General features: G+C 43.9%; 1 protein-coding gene across 3 annotated transcripts in view; it reads right to left on the reverse strand.

Moving 5' to 3' along the window:
- Nucleotides 1-1,406: 1,406 nt before the first annotated feature.
- FDFT1 (farnesyl-diphosphate farnesyltransferase 1) overlaps nucleotides 1,407-22,684 on the reverse strand; it is a 36,317-nt gene continuing 15,039 nt past the window's right edge. For 2 of the 3 annotated variants that reach the window (XM_032162451.2, XM_032162454.2), the window contains 5 exons: nucleotides 18,574-18,702; nucleotides 14,253-14,444; nucleotides 10,077-10,253; nucleotides 8,848-9,000; nucleotides 1,407-1,982 (listed from right to left, as the gene is read on the reverse strand). In XM_032162451.2, coding sequence (XP_032018342.1) covers nucleotides 1,761-1,982; nucleotides 8,848-9,000; nucleotides 10,077-10,253; nucleotides 14,253-14,444; nucleotides 18,574-18,702 — 873 coding nt within the window. In that variant the 3' untranslated portion in view covers nucleotides 1,407-1,760. The remainder of the gene's footprint in view (nucleotides 1,983-8,847; nucleotides 9,001-10,076; nucleotides 10,254-14,252; nucleotides 14,445-18,573; nucleotides 18,703-22,684) is intronic. The other variant, XM_058442169.1, reaches the window with a different exon arrangement.

Below are 22,684 nucleotides of genomic sequence, written 5' to 3' on the forward strand. Positions count from 1 at the left end.
CCCAGATCCCTCACACGCACAGTCACACCTATGAGAATCCAACGCCGAGTGGAGCTCAGGTGGTAATGTTCACTCACCCGCTGCTCACCTCCTGCTGTGACGCCCGGTAACTATTTAACAGGCCACGGAACAGAAGGTTTAGTGCCGGTCCTAGGCCAGGGGGTTGGGGACCCCTGGTCTGGCTGTATTCCATGTGGCAAGTTATCTCGGCTGGTGACAAATGTCTGCAGGGCTAAGCTGAAGTCTCCCTGGACCCAAACTGATTTTGATGTCAGTGGTCACAGCAATAAAGTGTGTTTACAACAATGCAAATCCAACATTGCAGCTCGAAACAACTCAAATTCAATGATTAAGCCACCATCCACCATGGGCTACAGAACAGTAGACTTTATGAGTACCAGTAGCATTAAAGGCTTCTAGAAAGTACCGAATGCCCTAGTACACCGAGTCTCAACTCGAGGGTCCACAGGCCTCCTTGCCGCATTGAGCTCCTCAGTGAGAGCACATCACAAGCTCTGCTGCACTGGGGTAGAGAGGAAGGTGAAGCCCCCAGCAGAAGTACTGTTCTGCCCCCCAAGCCAATCACGTGAAGACAGCTTTTGCCTTTCTTAAGACCTGAATATATAAACTGGTAATTTTAAAAACCAAAACTGCTGGGGGAAAAAATTAATTTTTTTTTATTTATTTTTTATTTTTTTACAATTTTTTTCTTTTTTTTTGAGATGGAGTCTCGCTCTGTTGCCCAGACTGGAGTGCAGTGGCGCAACCTCAGCTCACTGCAGGCTCCGCCTGCTGGGTTCAAGCCATTCTCCTGCCTCAGCCTCCTGAGTAGCTGGGACTACAGGCACCCGCCACCACGCCTCGCTAATTGTTTTTTATTTTTAGTAGAGACGGGGTTTCACCGTGTTAGCCAGGATGGTCTCGATCCCCTGACCTCGTGATCCGCCTGCCTCGGCCTCCCAAAGTGCTGGGATTACAGGCGTGAACCACCACGCTGGACCATCAACTCCATTCTTGAGCTCCAGTCTTTTCCAAAGTCAGGCAGGCTTTCAAGTCAACTGTACTTGACAAATGCAGAACAATTAAATTCTTTATTATAAAAATCTCAAAAATGTCCACCTTTACTGGAGGCCAGTCTTCTAAAATGGGGTCAAAGGCAATCCTGCTGTTTCTCTCTGAAAGCTAAACTCCCTTTAAATGAGAATACGAGAATACCCAGAATTTTATTCCCAGCCTTTGTGTGCAAAAGGCAGTTTGCATACTTAGGAAACATCTAACTGTTACCTAAACCATAAATATTTCTATGTACTCCATTCAACCCAATTAAAGAAAACAAAATGATGAGAAAAATAGGAGCCGAACAGAAAGAAAATTCACATCATTTTCTACTATTATGAACATTCAAATGTTGCTTCAAATTAAATACTTTTAATTATCATTCTGGCCAGGATCACACTAAATAGGATCTCATGACAGTCACATATACAGCCACTTCACCTAAACCGTGGCAAAGAATGCTCTGCCATGAGCCACAAGCAGCACAGTGATCACCACCCACAAGGACAGGTTGCTGGGGTGAGGCATCCTTTCATGTTTAGATTCTTCTCACCTGCATTTCACTTTCCTAAAGGTCCCAGCCACACAGAGTTCTTTTAGGGATTAAAGTAGGAGGAAAAAAATAAAGAGAAGTCAACATCCATCCTTAAAGAAAAAAAGTAAATCCATTTTATGGTGGACTTCAGCTACGGACAAATTTGGGATCAATGTTCTCCAGTCTGAACATAGTCTTCTGTTACCTGGGAGAGTGTGGTCAGGTACTGCCAGCTCAGAGCAGCCAAGAGCATGACAAACGACAGGTAGATGGGGGAGTAGTGGCTTCGGGAGATCAGCTGACAGTTGGGAAGATTCTGCGTCCGGATGGTGGAGATGATCTGCCTTGTTTTACTAGAAGATGGGTCTGAGTCGGGGATTCTATGATAAATCTGTTAAAGACACAGGAAAAAATGGTAAGTGCTATGTGCTTTACATTTTCCGTGGCTACTTACAACAACCTTCCACTGGCAGGTATTTTATACCCATTTCACCAATGAGGAAAGCGAGGCTCAGAGAACATGAAAGTAACTTACCCAAAGCCATCCCAATGATAAGGTGGGGATGTCAGCCCCAGCTCATCGCAAAGCCTGTCTTCCTGAGCAAACGGGAGGCATAGATGTGCATACTGCACCCAGAGGCCCTGGAGAACAGCGGCTGAGCCACATTGATCTTCACATCCCCAGCACCTCACAGTGCCAGGCCCAATAAACGTCAGCATAGTTCACGCAGACCAGCACAGACTAACATGAAGAAAGGGAAATGCTGGAAAGACTGGGCAAAAGCAGCTTAAAACAAGATGGAACACGCGGTACAGACCATAGCTTGACAAAGGAGGATGGAAACAGAAGCACGGAGCCCTATGAGCCAACCTGGAGACCTCCCTGTGCCTGCCTCCCCACTCCTCCACAAGCCTCTGAAGTATGTGCAGAATCCATCTCTTCCCATACATCCCTAGAATTACTGCCTGAGGTTAGGACCTCAGTGCCTCTCAGATGGCTATCTCAGGTCTCCAAAGTGAGTTTGAGTCTAAGCTTGAATTCCCAAATCTACCTGTCTGCTCTACACTGTCACCAACGAGATCTCAAACCTCTGCTTGATGCCTCAGTGGCACCAGCCCTATTACCTGCAGAATAAAGCCTGAGCTCTGTCATGTGTAGCGCAAGGCCACCCATGGTCCAGGCCTACTGCACCTGTCTAGTGTCATCAGCCCTTGCCCACCTCCCTCTCTACAGTCTAGTAACAATTGCTGGGCCAGGCACAGTGGCTCATGTTTGGAATCCCAGCACTTAGGGAGGCTGAGGCAGGTTGACTGCTTAAGCTCAGGCGTTTAAGACCAGCCTGGACGACACAGTGAAACCCTGTTTCTACAAAATGTACGAAAATTAGCCGGGCATCGTGGCATGTGCCTGTGCTCCCAGCTACTTGGGGACTGGGGTGGGAGGATCACTTGAGCCAGGGAGGGGGAGGCTGCAGTGATCCGAGATGCGATGCTGCTGCACACCTCTGTTCCAGTCTCATACCACTCCTTCTCTCTGGAATGCGCCTCCCACATCCCTTCAACTGGCTCCTACCTAGACCCCCAAGTCTCAACTTCAAGATTATGCCTTCTAGAAAATGTCTGCACCTCCAGGTTTAGCCAGGAGCCACCCTGTTGAACATATTCTTACCTTTCCACTTACGTGGAAATAGACCATCTGTCGTTTTCACCCTGACTACACCGCACCTACTACTTATTCACCTTTTTATCTCCAGCCTAGCCCTGTGCTGGCACACAGCAAGCCTACATGCCTGGCTAATTTTTGTATTTTTAATACAGACAGGGTTTCGCCATGTTGGTCAGGCTGGTCTCAAACTACAGACCTCAAGTGATCCACCCACCTCAGCCTCCCAAAGTGCTGGGATTACAGGCGTGAGCCACTCCACCCAGCCAAGACTTTTAAATATAGGCATCGATAAAGTAAAATACATAGTGATGAGATAATTATATTAGAAGTCATCCTCCTGCCTGCCCATGTTGCTTTACTGCTTGTCTTAGCCTTCCGCCTAAAAGCAGAACCTGAGGCAAAAGCTTGCATGCAGCCATCTATTTGGAAACAAGAGTGGAGAAATGAAACAGAAGGCAGGAAGGCCTATCAAGGGTGTGTTGAGTTGGCTTGATCTTGAGGGACCTTCAAGGAGCCTTATGAAAGGGAGCCCTGTGGAGCAGCGGGATGGCCCCGGGTTGTGGGTACCCACGTGCCAGGCAGTTCCTGCAGCTCGTCAGAAGCCCAAGGGCAGGAAGTGAGACATCTCTGGAGCAGAAGGCAAGGTCCAGCCCTACTTGAGACTGGTTGCTACAGCAGTGGCCAAAGGCCAAGATGAGTGGCACTGACACACAGGGTCTCACGCACTACTGTTGTAAATGACCTGACTGCCCTGATGCCATCAAAAGCCATATAATGGGCATTCACTACAATGACCCTGAGAATAGTTTATAAGGTAAGTAATGGTTTTGGTGTATAGTAGATTTTTTTTTTTTTTTTTTTTGAGATGGAGTCTCGCTCTGTCCCCCAGGCTAGAGTGCAGTCATGCAATCTTGGCTGACTGCAGCCTCTGCTTCCCAGGTTCACGCGATTGTCCTGCCTCAGCCTCCCGAGTAGCTGGAATTACGGGCACCTGCCACCATGCCCAACTTTTGTATTTTTTTAGTAGAGACAGGGTTTCGATCACATTAAGTCTGGCTGGTCTCGAACTCCTGACCTCAAGTGATCCGCCTGCCTCAGCCTCCCAAAGTGCTGAGATTAGAGGCATAAGCCACCATGCTCGGTGACATTTCACTTTTGAAAATTTAAGACTTACCTTCTCGGAGCAACTGTACAAGCAATGTACAAATAAAGGATGATAACATCAGCACCAAACTACACACTTATTCATTCCTGGGTTAATTCTGTGGCTCCTCTAACTGTATTTCTTCATTTTACTTTCTCATCTACTTGTATTTTGTTATCCTGTTGTACTTAGAACCATAAGCCGTTTTCTATCCTTTTGGGAAAAAAGATTTACTTACTTGGAATCAATCGCTGACACCCAAGTGAATAAACACAACAAACAAACAAAAACCCTTTTAGAGAACTCCAAGAGCACTTTCACATGCCCCTCCAGGAGACGAGTAAGGTGAATAAATGAAGAGAAATCTTGGTTGTGATGGTCCCTGGTAATACAGACACTCAAAACTTTTGAGTCCTTTGTTGATCATTTCTAATATATAAGCATGACAGCACAACGGGAAGAGCTGCAGTCACTGGTACTCAGACGTGGACTTAACCTACAACACAGCCGGTAAGGCCAAAGGGACCTTCTAGATGCTTCGTTGCTAGCCCAAACCCCACTCTCCATTTACCTGAAGGCTCACAGTAGGTTTTTGCAAACTCAATTATTCAGGTCTTAAAAACCTACCAGCCTCAGTCAAGGCGTTACATCTGCTTGTCAAGGTCAGGTCATAGCACACTTTTCATCTACATGCCCGGCACAGAGTTGAAGCCAAATACTTGCCGGGTTTGAGAAAGGGCCTTACTCTGTTGCCCAGGCTGGAGTGCAGTGGTGCCATCTGACATCACTGCAACTTCCACCTCCTAAGTTCAAGCGATTCTCATGTCTCAGGCTCCCGAATAGCTGGGATTACAAGTGTGCACCACCACGCCTGGCTAAATGTTGTATTTTTAGTAGAGACAGGGTTTTGCCATATTGGCCAGGCTGGTCTCGAACTCCTGACCTCAAGTGATCTGCTTGCCTCAGCCTCCCAAAAGTGTTAGGATTACAGGCATGAGCCACAGTGCCGGGCCTGATGATTAAATGACACAGGCTCCTATAAATGTTTACTGGACTGAAATAAGCTCTTGTGCAATGCTGTGCTACAGCAGCTCCTCTGTGAGTCCATGTGGTACTTCCAGGTCTCAGCAGTTCTACTTACAACAGCAGAATATGGAATCAGCTTGATAATCATTTAAAATTCTCGTCTATGAACATCTAAACTTCCATTAAAGCAAAAACATCATTTGGGAAAAAAAAGGCAGATTCTGATTCGATAGGTTTGGGTGGGGGTTGGATGTCTAACAGGCTCCCAGGTGATTCCTGGCAGCTGCTGGCTGGGGACCATCCTTGAACAGCGAGGCACCTGGGGCTCAAACAGCCTGATGATTCTCTGACTTCACCACAGGAGGGCACAGGAAGTGTGCAGAGACACGAACAAGATTCTCCCTGCCAAGGAATTCACCTTGGCAGAGAGGGGAATGGGGGTTTCTGGCTGTTTGGCTGAGCATTTATTTCTATCCCAAAATAGCAGGTTGATCTTCTCCCCAGCTGACAGCATGCAGCCTGGTTTGAAGCGGAGGCTGCTCCAGAGTAGGGTGAGGGCCCTGCAGAACACGGCCACCTGCTCGGGAAGACCTGACTGAGCATTGGAGACGCATGAGGAGGTCCCCTGGCAAGTCCCTTCCAGGTGCATGCTCGCCACAACACTAAGTCCAGAGATCGGACAGAGTCAGCGTTTCTTCCTTTCTTACTACAAAGGACAGACTTGGTCAGCAAGGAGAAATAGGATCAATGTTAATATGTGCACACCAGCAAGAGGCCAGACGAATTGTGGCTTCATACAAAATGTTTTCATTTAAAACTTTACTTGTAAAATGTCGTTACTGCTGAAACTAAAACCATTAACAGGTTCTACTGCTTAAGACTTAGAAATCTTCAAAGATTTCTCTAAATCAACTTAAGTATTAATATTAACATTTCTTCCCAAATGCATTGAGTTTTACTAGAATAACTTTAAACAAAACAACTGATGCCCTAAGTCAGAAGTCAGCAAACCTCTTATTCAAGGGCCAAAAAATATTTTTAGCTTTACAAGTCATCCCCTGTTGCAGCTCCTCAACTCAGCCGTTACATTGCAAGCAGCCACAGAAGACAGAAGCCAATGGGTGTGGCTGTGTTCTGATAAAAATTTATTCACAAAAACAGGGCTCAGCCAACTGCAGGTTGTCCACCTTTGCCCTCAAACTATGAATTACAACCAGGATTTAATTCCAATAGTTAAGGAAAAACCAAATAAATCTGAATTTTAATATACTAATGGAATTGGCCACAAAGTGTTTAAAAATTGGTTTCTAAAACTAGTGATCAGAATAAAACTGCAAAACCAAAACACTCTGAACTACTTACTACATAAAATGTTTCTAATTTATATAAAATGAATAAATAGTGCTTAATATGGCAGGATTCCATTAAGAAAGGGTAGTTGAACCCCTTAGAATTGGGGTTAACATCATGGATTCTGATGTCAGACAGACCTGGGTTCAAATTATGACCCTAGCCATGAGACTAGGGCCTCAAGTTTCCCTGAGATTACTCCTACCCAAATACTCGGTCACTACCCCAGGCACATAGCTCAAAATCAGTCCTGGCTACATGGCAAACTGGAGAGTCTCATGGGCAGCAATTTTTTTGGTCACTGGCTGAATACTTCCATCTAGTGACTACAAAACTTTAGGATTTTTAAAAGTGATTTGGTCTTCCCTTAGACTTCTATAGGTGCCTCTGATAGAAGTTCTGGACATCAGCATTTCTGTGTCAGATAGAAGGTAGGGAGGAAACATAAGAAGAATGTGCAATATGCAAGATAAATCAGAAATAGCTATTTTGTATAATTCTATTTAGATGAAAACACTGTTACAAACCACATTCCTGTAAACGCATAACAAGGGGACTAGGCGGATGTACAAAACCATGAACAGTGGTAACCTCTGGGGAGAGAGCTCAGGCAAAGGAAAAATGATGAGGGTCTTGTATGTTTTTATAAAGTCTACAGTGTTTCAATCTCAACAGGATCACACCTGAGTATCACAGCATCATCCTGGGCCTCTACTCACCAGATGCCAGTAGCACGAGACTCCTGCCAGTTAGGACAATCAAAAATGTCTCCAGACACTGGCCAATGTCCTCTGGGGGGCGAGGAGCAAATGACCTCCATTTACAAACCACTGCTCTAGGGCCTAGAGATTACTAGAGATTACAGAGACATTTGGTCTCTAAGAAATAATTTTTTTTTTTTTTTTTTTTTTGAGACAAAGTCTCACTCTGTCACCCAGGCTAGAGTGCAATGATGAAATTACATAGCTCACTGTAGCCTCGACCTCCCAGGCTCATGTGATCCACCGGCCTCAGCCTCCTGAGTAGCTGGGACCACAGGCGTGCACCACCCATGACAATTTTTAAATTTTTTGTAAAAATGGGGTCTTGCTATGTCGCCCAGGCTGGTCTTGAACTCCCGGCCTCAAGTGATCCTCCCACCTTGGTCTCCCAAAGTGCTGGGATTTCAGGAGTGAGCTACTGTGCCTGGCCAGAAATAAACTTTTTGAACCTAGTCAAATATTAGAGATTTGACCTGAAAAGGTATGTTTTCTTTTTTGAGACGGAGTCTTGCTCTGTCGCCCAGGCTGGAGTGCAGTGGCGCAATCTCGGCTCACTGCAAGCTCTGCCTCGCGGGTTCACGCCATTCTCCTGCCTCAGCCTCCCGAGTAGCTGGGACTACAGGCACCCGCCACCACGCCCGGCTAATTTTTTTTTTTTGCATTTTTAGTACAGACGGGGTTTCACCGTGGTCTCGATCTCCTGACCTCGTGATCCACCCGCCTCGGCCTCCCAAAGTGCTGGGATTACAAGCGTGAGCCACCACGCCCGGCCGTATGTTTTCTTTTTATAGGATGGTTTTGGTATTTGAAAAGAAATTTTCCAAAAAAAATTTAGGAAATAATTGCAACTTGATGGCTTTCCTTGGCCTAAATTCCCTACTGTGATTTTTCAACTGAGGCCTGTGGCATAAGCAAAGTACCAGACTAGGTGTCAGAACACATGGACAGGAGCCAGAGATCCACTCAATCACGCACTGCATCAGCACAAACAAGCTTCAACCTCACATTCCTCACCAGGAACAAGACGCTTGGTTGGCCTCCTGCATCATCTTGCAGCTCAAAATCTATGACTCTACTCAGGGGCTCCATCCTACAGCCTTGTTCAATTTATCTCCTCTCACCAGGGTACTACACAGCAGTGAGCAATCTGCTCGACTCCTGTGCATAGATTTTTTTTCCCTATAAAGGATATCAATTCGTGTCTCTTTAGGCCATAGGACAGAGCATGTTTAGATATTAGATGAAATATTGACATTACTAAATCATGAAAGTAGCTACAAATTATCCAAGTAGTTAAATAAAAACCCACCTCTTCCATATACTGATATATGATGGCTTTGACAGCTGGCATATTGGTGGCATCCATCATCAGGGTCACTGCTTGCCCTTTCCGAATCTTCACTGCCCCTTTGAACACCTGCTGGTTATTGTAACAGGCAGCCAAAGTGGCAATGGCCATCACCTACAGAGAAGAAGAAGAGAGGGGAAAAAAGAAGAGATGACGTTGTAAGCTATCATTATCACAAAAAGGTAAGAAAGCCTTCTGTTGAAAGGGTAACTGCTAACTGCTAATCAACTAAAATGTAATTAACCAAGAAAAAATACCCACGAAGAAAGTACGTCAAGATTTTTACCTTCCCCACTCCTCCCTTTCTCTACAACACGCAGAATTAAGCAGTCTAAAACAATTCTATAGTTTAGCCACAGAAGTTCCATTTTATTTGGAAAAAGCAAACACGAGTAAATCCAACATTTTCCATGCTAGAGCAATGGATTATCAGATCTGAAATATGTATTTCAAAATAATATATGGAAAGAATTTTCTATTGTACTTGTTTTTCTATTTTTTCCTACAACAAACATAATCATTACATATTTAAAACTAATGCCAGGGGGAGAACAACAGAAGGGGATTAATTTCCTGTGCTGAAAGGTAAAGTATTTCTAGGTAAATGGAAACATAAGACAGGGATATAGATTTTACTTTCACCCACCATTTGAAGTTGGTCATTAGAACAAGATCAAACCAAGTTCCCAAATCAGTTAAATGCTGTTACTTTGTTCACTTATTTGCAGTAGTTTCTGAAATACTTGGTAAAGGCAACTAAAAAGTGTAAGTTCCTAGCATACTGAGGGGCTAGGTCTACAGAACCAGGTTCTTTTTATCCTGGGTCTAGGAAAAGGACAGCAATAATTAGGTGCTTAATGAAGACTTTTAATGGTAACAGCTTCACCCATGTTTTACCCAGCACTCCCCATAAATCTAGGCCAAAGACCTTGACTTAACTGTGAGGATAAGAACCTAACTAGTTTAGGATAGCTGTAGAAAAGAGGAAATCCAGAAAGAAGGTTCTGAAAAGAAGCAGGCTTAACCTCAAGGCTCAGCTGAGAGGGGTGCTATGAAACTCCCAGCACAATAAACTGGAGTCATCTCTTTTTAAGGAATCATATCTTTGAACACATTACAGCAAAATCCACCCTTACTCCTACCCCACTCCCTTTAGCCCCATATCCACCCAGAGGAGCCCCGTTCCCTACCTGTGGAATAGCACAGAAGTTAAACACACTCTGGTTTCTGAGTCTCGAAAGGTAGGTGATGACATCTGGGATGTGGTGCAGTGCATTGGTTATAAGTTCATTTAGGCACTGCACAGCCAAGTCAATATTCTCCGGCTTAGTAAAATCCCCTAACTTCTTAACATACCTGCTCCAAACCTAGACAGATAAGATTAAGGAACAGGTCAGCGTGTGCATAGGGGAGAATTTACAAACAATATTAATATTAAAGGGTCTTTGTGCATAAGAACTATGATACAGGCTGGGCGCAGTGGCTCACACCTGTAATCCCAGCACATTGGGAGGCCGAGGAGGGTGGATCATGAGGTCAGGAGTTAAAGACCAGCCTGGCCAAGGTGGTGAAACCCTGTCTCTACTAAAAATACTAAAGTTAGCAGGGCGCGGTGGCAGGCGCCTGTAATCCCTGCTACTCAGGAGGGTTAGACAGAAGAATCGCTTGAACCTAGGGGGCGGAGGTTGCAGTGAGTCGAGATCCCGCCACTGCACTCCAGCCTGGGTGAAAGAGACTCGGTCTTGAAAAAAAAAAAAAACTATGATATACAGTAAAGTCTCTTAGCTGCAGACTCATCTTTCACCAAGATCAAGTTCACTTTAAGCTCCATGCAATAGCTATTTCTGACTAGCAGTAAGGGTCCAGTTGCAACCTAGGAGTGAGTTATGTATTGGGAAGCATGTCCCTAGGGACAATTAGGTGCAACACTGGACCACTTGGACGAACTCAGACTAAAGAGGCTCCTGTTAGAGCTATTGGTCTACTTCTGAAAAAAAAATAACCCAATATACAAAAACAGTTATAATTGCACTGCAGACTAAAGAGTAAACATTCTAAAGATGGCCAGGCCTCCAAATAATGACTAATATTATATTCCTACTCTGGTAAGAATGCTGCTGAAAGGCATACCTGGGAAATGGGCTGAGTCTATCCTCTAAGTGTATTACCTCCCTGAATCCTGGTAACTTGAAAGTAAAATAAAACCTTTAATTCTAACAGTGGGATTCAGCGTGATGATTTTTAATGATATTATTTAGAGGATTCTCTGAAGCTAGCAAAAGTTCTGGAAAGATAGTGTTGATGGTTATAGAACATCATTAATGTACTTAATGCCACTGAATGACACACTTAAAAATAGTTAAAATGGCAAATTCTCTATTATGTACATTTATTAAAAATAATAAAATGTTAAGTATATATACATACAGTTAAAAGAGATAAACAAGAAGAGCTGGTGAAACTAGAACTCTCACACTGCTGACGGGAATGTAAAATGGTGGAGCGACCTTGGAAAAGCGTCTGGCAGCTCCTCACAAGGTTCGAGCTGCTGTACGAACCAGCAATTCCACTTCTCAGTATAGACCCAAGAAACAGGAAAACACACATCCACACAAAACCTTATATGCAAATGTACACAGTACTATTCACCATAGCCAAAAAGAGGGAAAGAACCCAAATATCCTTCAACTGATGAATGGATAAACGTGGTCTATCCACACAGTGGAATATTACTGGGCAATAAAAAGGAATAAAGCACTGATGCAATGCCCCAGCATGGAAGAGCCCTGAAAACACACTAGCAAAATAAGCCAATCACCTACGAACACATATGGCATGATTCAACTACTATAAAACGCCCAGAACCTTTACTAAGCATTCTGTGCTAGCAGTTCATCTCATTTTATACACACCACCACCCTGTGGTAGAAATGATTCTATTTTACAGATAAAGGAAGTGAATGAGAAGAGCAGGGCTCTGCTCCCGTGTGTGCAGGACGCTGTGGCTCATGCTCATGAATCACATGTCCGTGGCTGATGTTCTGTCTGGGAGACAATGGAACAGTCGTCAGGTGCTGCCCTAGGAGCCAGGAGACTGAGACTCCACTTCCAAGGCAGCCACTGCCTCACTGTGCATCCCCAGACAATCTCCTTCCCTTCTCTGAGCCCTGTCGTCTGCAAAAGCGGGGTAGACAAGAGTGGTTTCTCAACCCTGGCTGCACACGAGTCACCTAGGAAACTTAAAAGGCCATGTCTGAGCTCAGGGTAGTGTTTTGGTTTTGTTTTGTTGTTGTTGTTTTTTTGTTTTTTTGAGACAAGGGTCTTGCTCTGTCACCCAGGCTGCTAGAATGCAGTGGTGTGATCATGGTTCACTGCAGCCTTGAACTCCTGGGCTCAGGCAATCCTCCTGCCTCAGCCTCCCAAGGAGCGAGAACTATAGGGGCTGTCACTATACCCAGCTAATTTTTAATTTTTTTTTTCTTTTTTAAATGGAGTGTCGCATCAGCCTCCCAAGTAGCTGGCACTACAGGCGCATGCCACCACACTTGGCTAATTTTTGTAATTTTAGTAGAGACGGAGTTTTGCCATGTTGGCCAGGCTGGTCTCAAGCACCTGACCTCAACTGATCCACTCACCTGGGCTTCCCAAAGTGCTGGGATTATAGGTGGGAGTCACTGTGCCTGGCCAGTTTTTACTTTTTTTTTTTTTTTTTAAAGAGATAAGGTCTCACTACGTTGTCCAGGCTGGTCTCAATATCCTGGCTTCAGTGATCTTCACGCCTTGGCCTCCCAGTGTTGAGATTACAGGCGTGAGCCACCTCGCCCAGCCCCCAGGGTAGTTTAAATGTGAATTTTTCTTAGGAGTAAGACTCAGCATCTTTTCAGATTTTTAATAATCACCTGTGTGTCTCTTCCTGTGAACTATCTGTTCTTATCTCCTTACCCATTTTTCTATGGGGCAGTTCGTCTTTTTCTTAACTTTTAGAACTTATTTTTATATTAGGAATATGAACCCTTTATCTGCTCTACGAATTGCAAATATTGTTTCCCTCTTTGTCACTTCTTTTTTCTTGAGATGGTTTCATTCTGCCACCTAGGCTGGAGTGCAGTGGTGTGATTATAACTCAATACAACCTTGAGCTCTTGGGCTCAAGGGATCCTTGTGCCTCAGCCTCCCGAATAGCTAGGAATACAGGTGCATGCCAACATGCCCAGTTAATTTTTTAAATTTAGTTTTATTTTTTCTACTTAATTTTTATTTTTGCTCTCTTTCAGCAGAATCATTTTCTAACAATTTTTTATAGACATGGTGTCTTGCTGTGTTGCTCAGGCTGGTCTTGAACTCCTGGCCTCAGCACTGGGATTACAAGTATGAGACACCACACTTGGCCTCACCCGTCTTTTTAAAATTTTAAAGTACTTGGCTGCGGGAAACAATTTTATGGAAAGCAAAAGGTAAATGCTGGAATAAATTCAGGAAACAGTGATAAACTTTTCTAGTTTCCTTCTGAACAAAATCAGTATCAAAACTTCTGTTGCCTGTCCATGTTTTAATTAAGTTAAAGATCGACCCTTGTCCCTTATTACAGACACCTGGAGTTTTTGTCTACCTGGCATCCCTTTCCCCTTCTTGCCACGGAATTCTTTGGGGGAAATCCAATGTGTGTGTACTGTGCAGATATAATCCAGGTGAGGCCAGAGAACTCAGCTGTAGAGCAATAGTAACTGATTCAGGGCTGAGCAGAACCAAGCCCCTCCTGTGTTTTTTTTTGTGAGACGGAATCTCACTGTCGCCCAGGCTGGAGTGCAGTGGCACGATCTGAGCTCACTGCAATCTCTGCTTCCTGGGTTCAAGCGATTCTCCTGCCTCAGACTCCCAGGTAGCTGGGATTACAGGCGCATGCCACCATGCCCGACTAATTTTTGTATTTTTTGGTAAAGACAGGGTTTCACCATGTTGGCCAGGCTGGTCTCAAACTCCTGACCTCAGGTGATCCGCCCACCTTGGCCTCCCAAAGTGTTGGGATTACAGGCGGAAGCCACTGCGCCAGGCCAAACAAAGCCCTTCCTAAGAACTTTTTGTTAAGCTAGTGCACATGGGTTATCATATCCACCACTTGGAGAAAGACTGTCTGAAAGAAAGCAAGGACAGCAAGGCATGAATATACTGATTACATGGTATAAATCGTGGGATTCAGCCAGTCTACCTGAAGCCAACTCATCCCAACCTATCCTATTTTCCATAACCCCTTATGTTGCCTGGGGGAGGTCTGAGTTGTTTTTCTGTCACTCGCAACCACAAGAGGTAAATGATTTTTCAGAGAATGTCTAAAGTTATTTTCCCCCAAAATACCCTGAATCTGTTACCTCTTGAGGCCAAAACTCTCTTCCTTCTTGCTGGTCTTCCAGATAGTCACGAATGATGTTTGTTTTCTGCAGAAACAGGCCCATAGAGTTGGCACGTTCTGTATCTTCACCAACTAAGGGGTCTTCAAATTCTGAGGCCGAGAAAAGACGGGAAAGGCCAATTCCTACCAGCCCAGCAACATAGTGGCAGTACTGTAAGAGATGATTTTTAAAGTACTTTAATAATGGAATTTTTACTGAAAGGGACACACTAGAGATCATTAGCTACAAAAAAGCAGGTTCGAAACAGAATGGGCAAGAATGCATTTTGATTTTAAAATACAAACATACATACCAGGATTTAAAAAACATCCAAGAAGGATGCGCTCAAAAGATTTAACAGCAGTCTCTGGCTGATGGGAATGTGATGTTTTTATTTTTTACTTGTATTTTTCTAAATTTCTACAATGCACATGTACTGCTACTGTAATAAAAAGCTATTAAAAAAACTAGTAAACTTTTTTATTTTTTTTTTTGAGATGAACTCTCATATATGGCCCACGCTAGACTCAAACTCCTGGACCCAAGCAATCTTTCTGCCTCAGCTTCCTAAACAGCTGCAATTGTAGGCAAATACCACCGTGTCTAGCTTTACAATTTTTTTTTTTTTTTTTTTTTGAGATCAGGTCTCACTTTGTCACCCAGGCTGGAGTGCAGTGGCACAATCCTGACTCACTGCAACCTCTGCCTCTTGGGTTCAAGTGATTCTCCTGCCTCAGCCTCCTGAGTAGCTGGGATTAAAGCGCCCACCACCACATCCAGCTAATTTTTGTAGTTTTAGTAGAGACGGGGTTTCACCATGTTGGCCACGCTGCTCTTGAACTCCTGACCTCAACTGGTCTGCCCGCCTTGGCCTCCCAAAGTGCTGGGATTACCGGCCCAAGACACTGTGCCCGGCCTAGCTTTACAATAAACTTTTTGATACATAAAACTGTGAGAGAAGGCAACGATAAAAGATGGAATATTCTGGTAACAGGAACTAAGACAATACTAACTATAGTTTAATCTTTTTTTGACCAATCTGAAAACATTTGAAGATCTGCAGGCCCTCAAAATCATCATTATATGAAAGAACAAATAACTATTATATGTTCTTGACAATGTTTTAAGAACTCTGCACATTCAGACGGGCACGATGGCTCATGCCTGTAATCCCAGCACTTTGGGAGGCTGAGATGGGCGGATCACGAGGTCAGGAGATCCAGACCATCCTGGCTAACATGGTGAAACCCCGTCTCTACTAAAAATACAAAAAAATTAGCCGGCCTGCTGGCGGCTGCCTGTAGTCCTAGCTACTCAGAAGGCTGAGACAGGAGAATGGCGTGAACCAAGGACGTGGAGCTTCCAGTGAGCTGAGATCGCGCCACTGTACTCCAGCCTGGGTGACAGAGCGAGACTCCATCTCACAATAACAAAAACAACAGAAAAAACAGAACTCTACACATTCAATCCTCACAAACATTTTATCAGGTACATAGCATTATGATCTCCATTTCAGATGAGGAAACTGAGGCACCAAGAAATCAATTAACTTGCCCAACATTGCCCATGTGAGAAAAAAAATCAGCCAGGCACGGTGGCACATGCCAGTGGTCCCAATTACTCAGGAAGCTGAAGTAGGAGGGTCGCTTGAACCCAGGAAGGTTCAAGGGGCTGCCATGTCTGTGGCAGGGGCTAAGGGTTCAAAACTAGGTAGTCTGACCTAAGTGTCAGGCTTTAACAACGTTCCTAAAACTTCCGTGTTTTTTCTTTTTAGTTTTTCTTTTAGAGACAGCGAAACTTCCCCTCTCTCAAAAGAGATTTCAGTAAATGCAACTCTTGATTGTCAAATACTTTTTTTTCCATGACAGCAATTTGTCAAAAGCTATCCTCCTCTGAAAAGGGTATCCTAAGACAACTTAACGCAATATCCACATACAATAATTGTCTATTAGTTAACTTAAGGAGCAAAAGTAAAGAAGGTAAGCTCTGGAGTGTCATTAGGAAGGGTAAAAGTTAGGCAATGATCAAAGTTCACGCCTGTAATCCCAGAATTTTGGGAGGCTGTGGAGAGGGGATTGCTAGAGCCCAGGAGTTTTAGCGAGCCTGGCCAACAAAGCAACACCTCATCTCTGTAAAAAATTTTTAAAAGGCTGAGTGTGGTGGCTCACACCTGGGAGGCTAAGGCAGGTGAATCGCTTGAGCCCAGGAGCTCAAGACCAGCCTAGGCAACATGATGAAACCAAAAAATTACAAAAATTAGCCGGGCGTAGTGGTGTGCACCTATAGTCCCAGCTAATCAGGAGGCTGAGGTGAGAGGACTGCTTGAGCAGAGGAGGTCGAGGCTGCAGCGAGCCTTGATCATGCCACTGCGCTCCAGCCTGGGTGACAGAGCAAGACACTGTCTCGAAAATCATAAAAATTAAAATAAATTAGCCAGGCATGGTGGCAACATGCCTGTGGTCCCAGTTACTGAGAAGGCTGAGGCAAGGAAGACTGCTTGAGCCCAGAAGGTCAAGGCTGTCTTGTCTGTGCCAGTGCATTCCAGTCTGGGTGACAGAGTGAGACCCTGTCTCAAAAAAAAAAAGTAGTCTCTGACTGAAAGTAATACAAAGCCAGAGAATAATCAGGGGGCAGAATGAACAGGCGAAGAGAAAGCACTTGAAATTTGTTCTAGGAGAAAAGTAACATGAAAAGAGTAAAATCTTGCTCAAATTAGGTAGAAAGAAATTAGCTTTGGACAGCTATACAAAAATCTTAAAAAGAATTACTAGAATTTTTAAAAAAATTAGTACATCTATAGTACTACCCAAAAATATATTTTAAGATAATAGTTTTTTTGGTAGAAATACTCCTAAAATGGAGACTTATATAATTCATCTTCCTCCAAAGTAGAAGAAAAAAAATAACTCCTTGAAATATTTGGCTGGTGCAGTAGCTCATGCCTATAATCCCGATATTTGGGAGGCCGGAGTGGGAAGACTGTCTGATGCCAGGAGTTTGAGACTAGCCTGGGCAACATGGCAAAACCCTCTCTCTACAAAAAAAATACAAAAATGAGCCTGGTATGGTGGCATGCACTGTAGTTACAGCTACCCGGTAGGCTGAGGTAGGAGGATCACTTGAGCCCAGGAGGTTGAGGCTGCAGTGAGCCGTGATCACACCACTACACACCAGCCTGGATGACAGAGTAAGACTCTGTCTCAAAAAAAATTTTTTTTAATTCAATTTTATCTGATCAGAACTTCTATTCAACAACCTATAATTAAGTTTCCTGAATAAATCTGCACAACAGAAAATGAGTTACTATCATAACCAGTGCTGGTTCTTGGCCAGAACTTTTAACTTCAACTTTATTTTCTTTCAGATGGGGTCTTGCTCTGTCACCCAGGTTGGAGTGTAGTGGCACAATCATGGCTCACTGCAACCTTGAACTCTTGGGCTAAAGCAATCCTCCCACACCTCAGCCTCCAGAGTAGCTGGGACCACAGGCACATGCCACCAATGCCCCGCTAATTTTTTAATATTTTTGAAAGATGGGGTCTCGCTATGCTGCTTAGGCTTGTGTCTAACTCCTGGGCTCAAATGATCAAACTCCCACCTCAGCCTCCCCAAGTGCTTAGATTACAGGTAAACCATGGTTCCCAGCTAACTTCACCTTAAGCGCAGAAACTGATTTCCAGCACTCATTGTATGCTGTTAACTTGGGAAGCACAAACCAGCAGTTCCAAAGATATTGCTGTCAAGTTTTGAGGTTTGAAAAATTAAGAGTCCCAAAACCTTGGACCTACACTGACGTGGTGACTATGTAGCAGCATCTTTTTGGAGATCCTAATTTAAGCACAGTTAAAGGTATCAAATACATCAACACTTTAGATGTCTGAAATGTCTTTGCCTGCTAAATTTGACTGGCTTTAAAATAAATAAATAAAATGTCTTTGCTTCCACAGAAGTGATGAGTAACTCTTGCAAACACCATTCCTATGAAAAATAGGCAAGACTCCTAACCCTACCTTATGTTTTGATGTGTAGTTTAATCTTCATGGTCGATTACATCCCTTTGTCTAGATAAACACTTCTCTCCAGTCCCCTACTCCTAGCCTGGCCGATATCCTACGTAGCTGCTGGTTTGGAATTAACTCTGGAATAAAGTGTTTATGACGAGACATTCAACCTAAACAGATGAACTGTAAAACCAGAGAGGCTGGAAGTACTGGACAACTTTTCTGGTTCTGAGCTTCACTATGAGGAATGCCAGCTCTGTCTAATACGTCACACACAGACACTGTCTTATGAGACTAACCTTGTCCCACTCCTGTTCTGAGGTCACATGCTTATCCAAAAACTCTGCCATCCCAGTTCCCATTCTCCGGCAAATGTCGGCAATCACTGTTTGGTATTTCTCAGCCAGATTTCTAAACTCGAGGGAGATCTGAAATGCAAACCGTCAAAACAGAAATCACGAAATATGTACAGACATGGCACCAAAGATCACAAGGCAAACAATGGTGGAATTAAGGAATTAATTATGCCCCTGCAGTGGTTCATCTATAAGCCTAACTTAGGTCATACTTTTTTTTTTTTGAGATGGAGTCTCGCAATGTTGCCCAGGCTGCAGTGCAATGGCGCGATCTCAGCTCACTGCAAACTCTGCCTCCCAGGTTCAAATGATTCTCCTGCCTCAGCCTCTCCAGTAGCTGGGATTACAGGCATGCACCACGACGCCCAGCTACTTTTTGTATTTTTAGTAGAAATGGGATTTCACCATGTTGGCCAAGCTGGTCTCAAAGTCTTGACCTCATGATCCACCAGCCTTGGCCTCCCAAACTGCTGGGATTACAGGCATAAGCCACTGTGTCCGGCCTCATGTTTCTTATTTCATAAATTTTATAAATATTAAAACAGAAGGGTCTAAAAATGCTAATGTTTCTAGACTCAAAAGAAGATGCAAAGTCTCACTACACATTTCATCTTTCCAATGTATAATGAGATGCTTCAACACAAAGCTGGGTATAAAAATTTTTGGGAGAACAGCCTGATTAGACAAACCTCATTATGAGAAAGATTCATTTGTGCAAACATGGATCAAGCACTTCCTATGTAACAAGTATCATTCTAGGCACTGGGGATATACATCAGGGAAACAAACAAACTCAGACCCAGGGTTGCTTCCAAGATGCCCAAATAGGAACAGCTCTGGTCTACAGCTCCCAGCAAGATCAACGCACAAGACAGGTGATTTCTGCATTTCCAACTGAGGTACCTGGTTCATCTCATTGGCACTGGTTGGACAGTGGGTGCAGCCCATGGAGGGTGAGCTGAAGCAGGGCAGGGCGTCGCCTCATCCAGGAAGCGCAAGGGGTCAGGGGATTTCCCTTTCCTAGCCAAGGAAAGGCGTGAGTGACTGTACCTGGACGAACAGTATACTCTGCCCAAATACTGCACTTTTCCCACAGTCTTCACAACTGACAGACCAGGTGATTCCCTCCAGTACCTGGCTCAGTGGGTCCCACGCCCACAGAACCTTGCTTGCTGCTAGCCCAGCAGTCTGAGATCAAACTGGGATGCTGGAGCTTGGGGAGGGGAGGCGCCTCCCGCCACTGCTGAGGCTTCAGTAGGTGGTTCTATGCTCATAGTGTAAACAAAGCGGCAAGGAAGCTCGAACTGGGTAGAGCCCACTGCAGCTCAGCAAGGCCTACTGCCTCTCTAGATTCCACCTCTGGGGGCAGGGCATATCTAAACAAAAGGCAGCAGACAGCTTCTGCAGATTTAAATGTCCCTGCCTGACAGCTCTGAAGAGAGCAGTGGTTCTCCCAGCATGGTATTTGAACTCCAATAATGGACAGACTGCCTCCTCAAGTGGGTCCCTGAGCCCCATGTAGCCTGACTGGGAGACACTTCCCAGTAGGGGCCGACAGACACCTCATACAGGTGGGTGTCCTTCTTGGAGGAAGCTTCCAGAGGAAGGATCAGGCCACAATATTTGCTGTTCTGCAGCCTCCAATGGTGATACCCAGGTAAACAGGGTCTAGAGTGGACCTCCAGCAACTCCAACAGACCTGCAGCTGACAGGCCTCTCTGTTAGAAGGAAAACTAACAAACAAAGGAATAGCATCAATATCAACAAAAAGGACATCCACACCAAAACCCCATCTGTAGGTCACCAACATCAAAGACCAAAGGTAGATAAAACCACAAAGATGGGGAGAAACCAGAGCAGAAAGGCTGAAAATTCCAAAACCCAGAACGCCTCTTCTCCTCCAAAGGAACATAACTCCTCGCCAACAAAGGAACAAAACTGGATGGAGAATGAGTTTAACGAGTTGACAGAAGTAGGCTTCAGAAGGTCAGTAATACCAAACTTCTCCAAGCTAAAGGAGCACGTTCTGACCCATCGCAAGGAAACTTAAAACCTTGAAAAAAGGTGGGACAAATGGCTAACTAGAATAACCAGTGTAGAGAAGTGCTTAAATGACCTGATGGAGCTGAAAACCACAGTACAACAACTTCAAAAAGCATACACAGGCTTCAATAGCCGACTCGATCAAGCAGAAGAAAGGATATCAGTGATTGAAGATCAAATGAATGAAATAAAGCAAGAAGACAAGATTAGAGAAAAAAGAATAAAAAGAAACAAACAAAGCCTTCAATAAATGTGGGACTATGTGAAAAGACCAACTCTACGTTTGATTGTTGTACCTGAAAGAGAGGGGGAGAATGGAACCAAGTTAGAAAACACTCTTCAGGATATTATCCAGGAGAACTTCCCCAACCTAGCAAGGCAGGTCAACATTCAAATTCAGGAAATACAGAGAACACCACAGAGATACTCCTTGAGAAGCACAATCCCAAGATATATAATTGTCAGATTCACCAAGGTTGAAATGAAGGAAAAAATGTTAAGGGCAGCCAGAGAGAAGGTCCGGTTACCCACAATGGGAAGCCCATCAGACTAACAATGGATCTCTCAGCAGAAACCCTATAAGCCAGAAGAGACTGGGGGCCAATATTCAGCATTCCTGAAGAATAGAATTTTCAACCCAGAACCTCATATCCAGCCAAACTAAGCTTCATAAGTGAAGGAAAAATAAAATACTTTACAGACAAGCAAACGCTGAGTGATTTTGTCACCACCAGGCCTGCCCTAAAAGAGCTCCTGAAGGAAGCACTAAACATGGAAAGGAACAACTGGTACCAGCCACTGCAAAAACATGCCAAACTGTAAAGACCATCAATGCTATGAAGAAACTGCATCAATTAGTGGGCAAAATAACCAGCAAACATCATAATGACAGATCAAATTCAAACATAACAATATTAACCTTAAATGTAAGTGGGCTAAATGCCCCAATTAAAACACACAGACTGGCAAATTGGATAAAGAGTAAAGACCCATCAGTGTGCTGTATTCAGGAGACCCATCTCACGTGCAGAGACACACATAGGCTCAAAATAAACAGATGGAGGAAGATCTACCAAGCAAATGGAAAGCAAAAAATAGCAGGGATTGCAATCCTAGTCTCTGATAAAACAGACTTTAAACCAACAAAGATCAAAAGAGACAAAGAAGGCCACTACGTAACGGTAAAGGGATCATTTCAACAAGAAGAGCTAACTATCCTAAATATATATGTACCCAATACAGGAGCACCTAGATTCATAAAGCAAGTCCTTAGAGACCTACAAAGAGACTTGGACTCACACACAATAATAGTGAGAGACTTTAACACCCCACTGTCAATATTAGACGGATCAACGAGACAGAAGGTTAACAAGGATATCCAGGACTTGAACTCAGCTCTGGACCAAGCAGACCTAATAGACATCTACAAAACTCTCCACCACAAATCAACAGAACATACATTCTTCTCAGCACCGCATCGCACTTATTCTAAAATTGGCCACATAATTGGAAGTAAAACACTCCTCAGCAAATGTAAAAGAACAGAAATTATAACAAACTGTCTCTCAGACCACAGTGCAATCAAATTAGAACTCAGGATTAATAAACTCCTTGAAAACCACAAATCTACATGGAAACTGAACAACCTGCACCTGAATGACTACTGGGTACATAAGGAAATGAAAGCAGAAATAAAGATGTTCTTTGAAACCAATGAGAACAAAGACACAACATACTAGAATCTCTGGGACACATTTAAAGCAGTGTGTAGAGGGAAATTTATAGCACTAAATGCCCACAAGAGAAAGCAGGAAAGATCTAAAATTGACACCTTAACATCACAAGTAAAAGAACTAGAGAAGCAAGAGCAAACACATTCAAAAGCTAGCAGAAGGCAAGAAATGACTAAGATCAGAGCAGAACTGAAAGAGATAGAGACACAAAAAACCCTTCAATAAAAATCAATGAATCCAGGGGCTGGTTTTTTGAAAAGACCAACAAAATTGATAGA

The sequence above is a fragment of the Hylobates moloch genome, unplaced genomic scaffold (genome assembly GCF_009828535.3).
Source record: "Hylobates moloch isolate HMO894 unplaced genomic scaffold, HMol_V3 SCAFFOLD_8, whole genome shotgun sequence".
Classification (NCBI taxonomy): Eukaryota; Metazoa; Chordata; class Mammalia; order Primates; family Hylobatidae; genus Hylobates; species Hylobates moloch.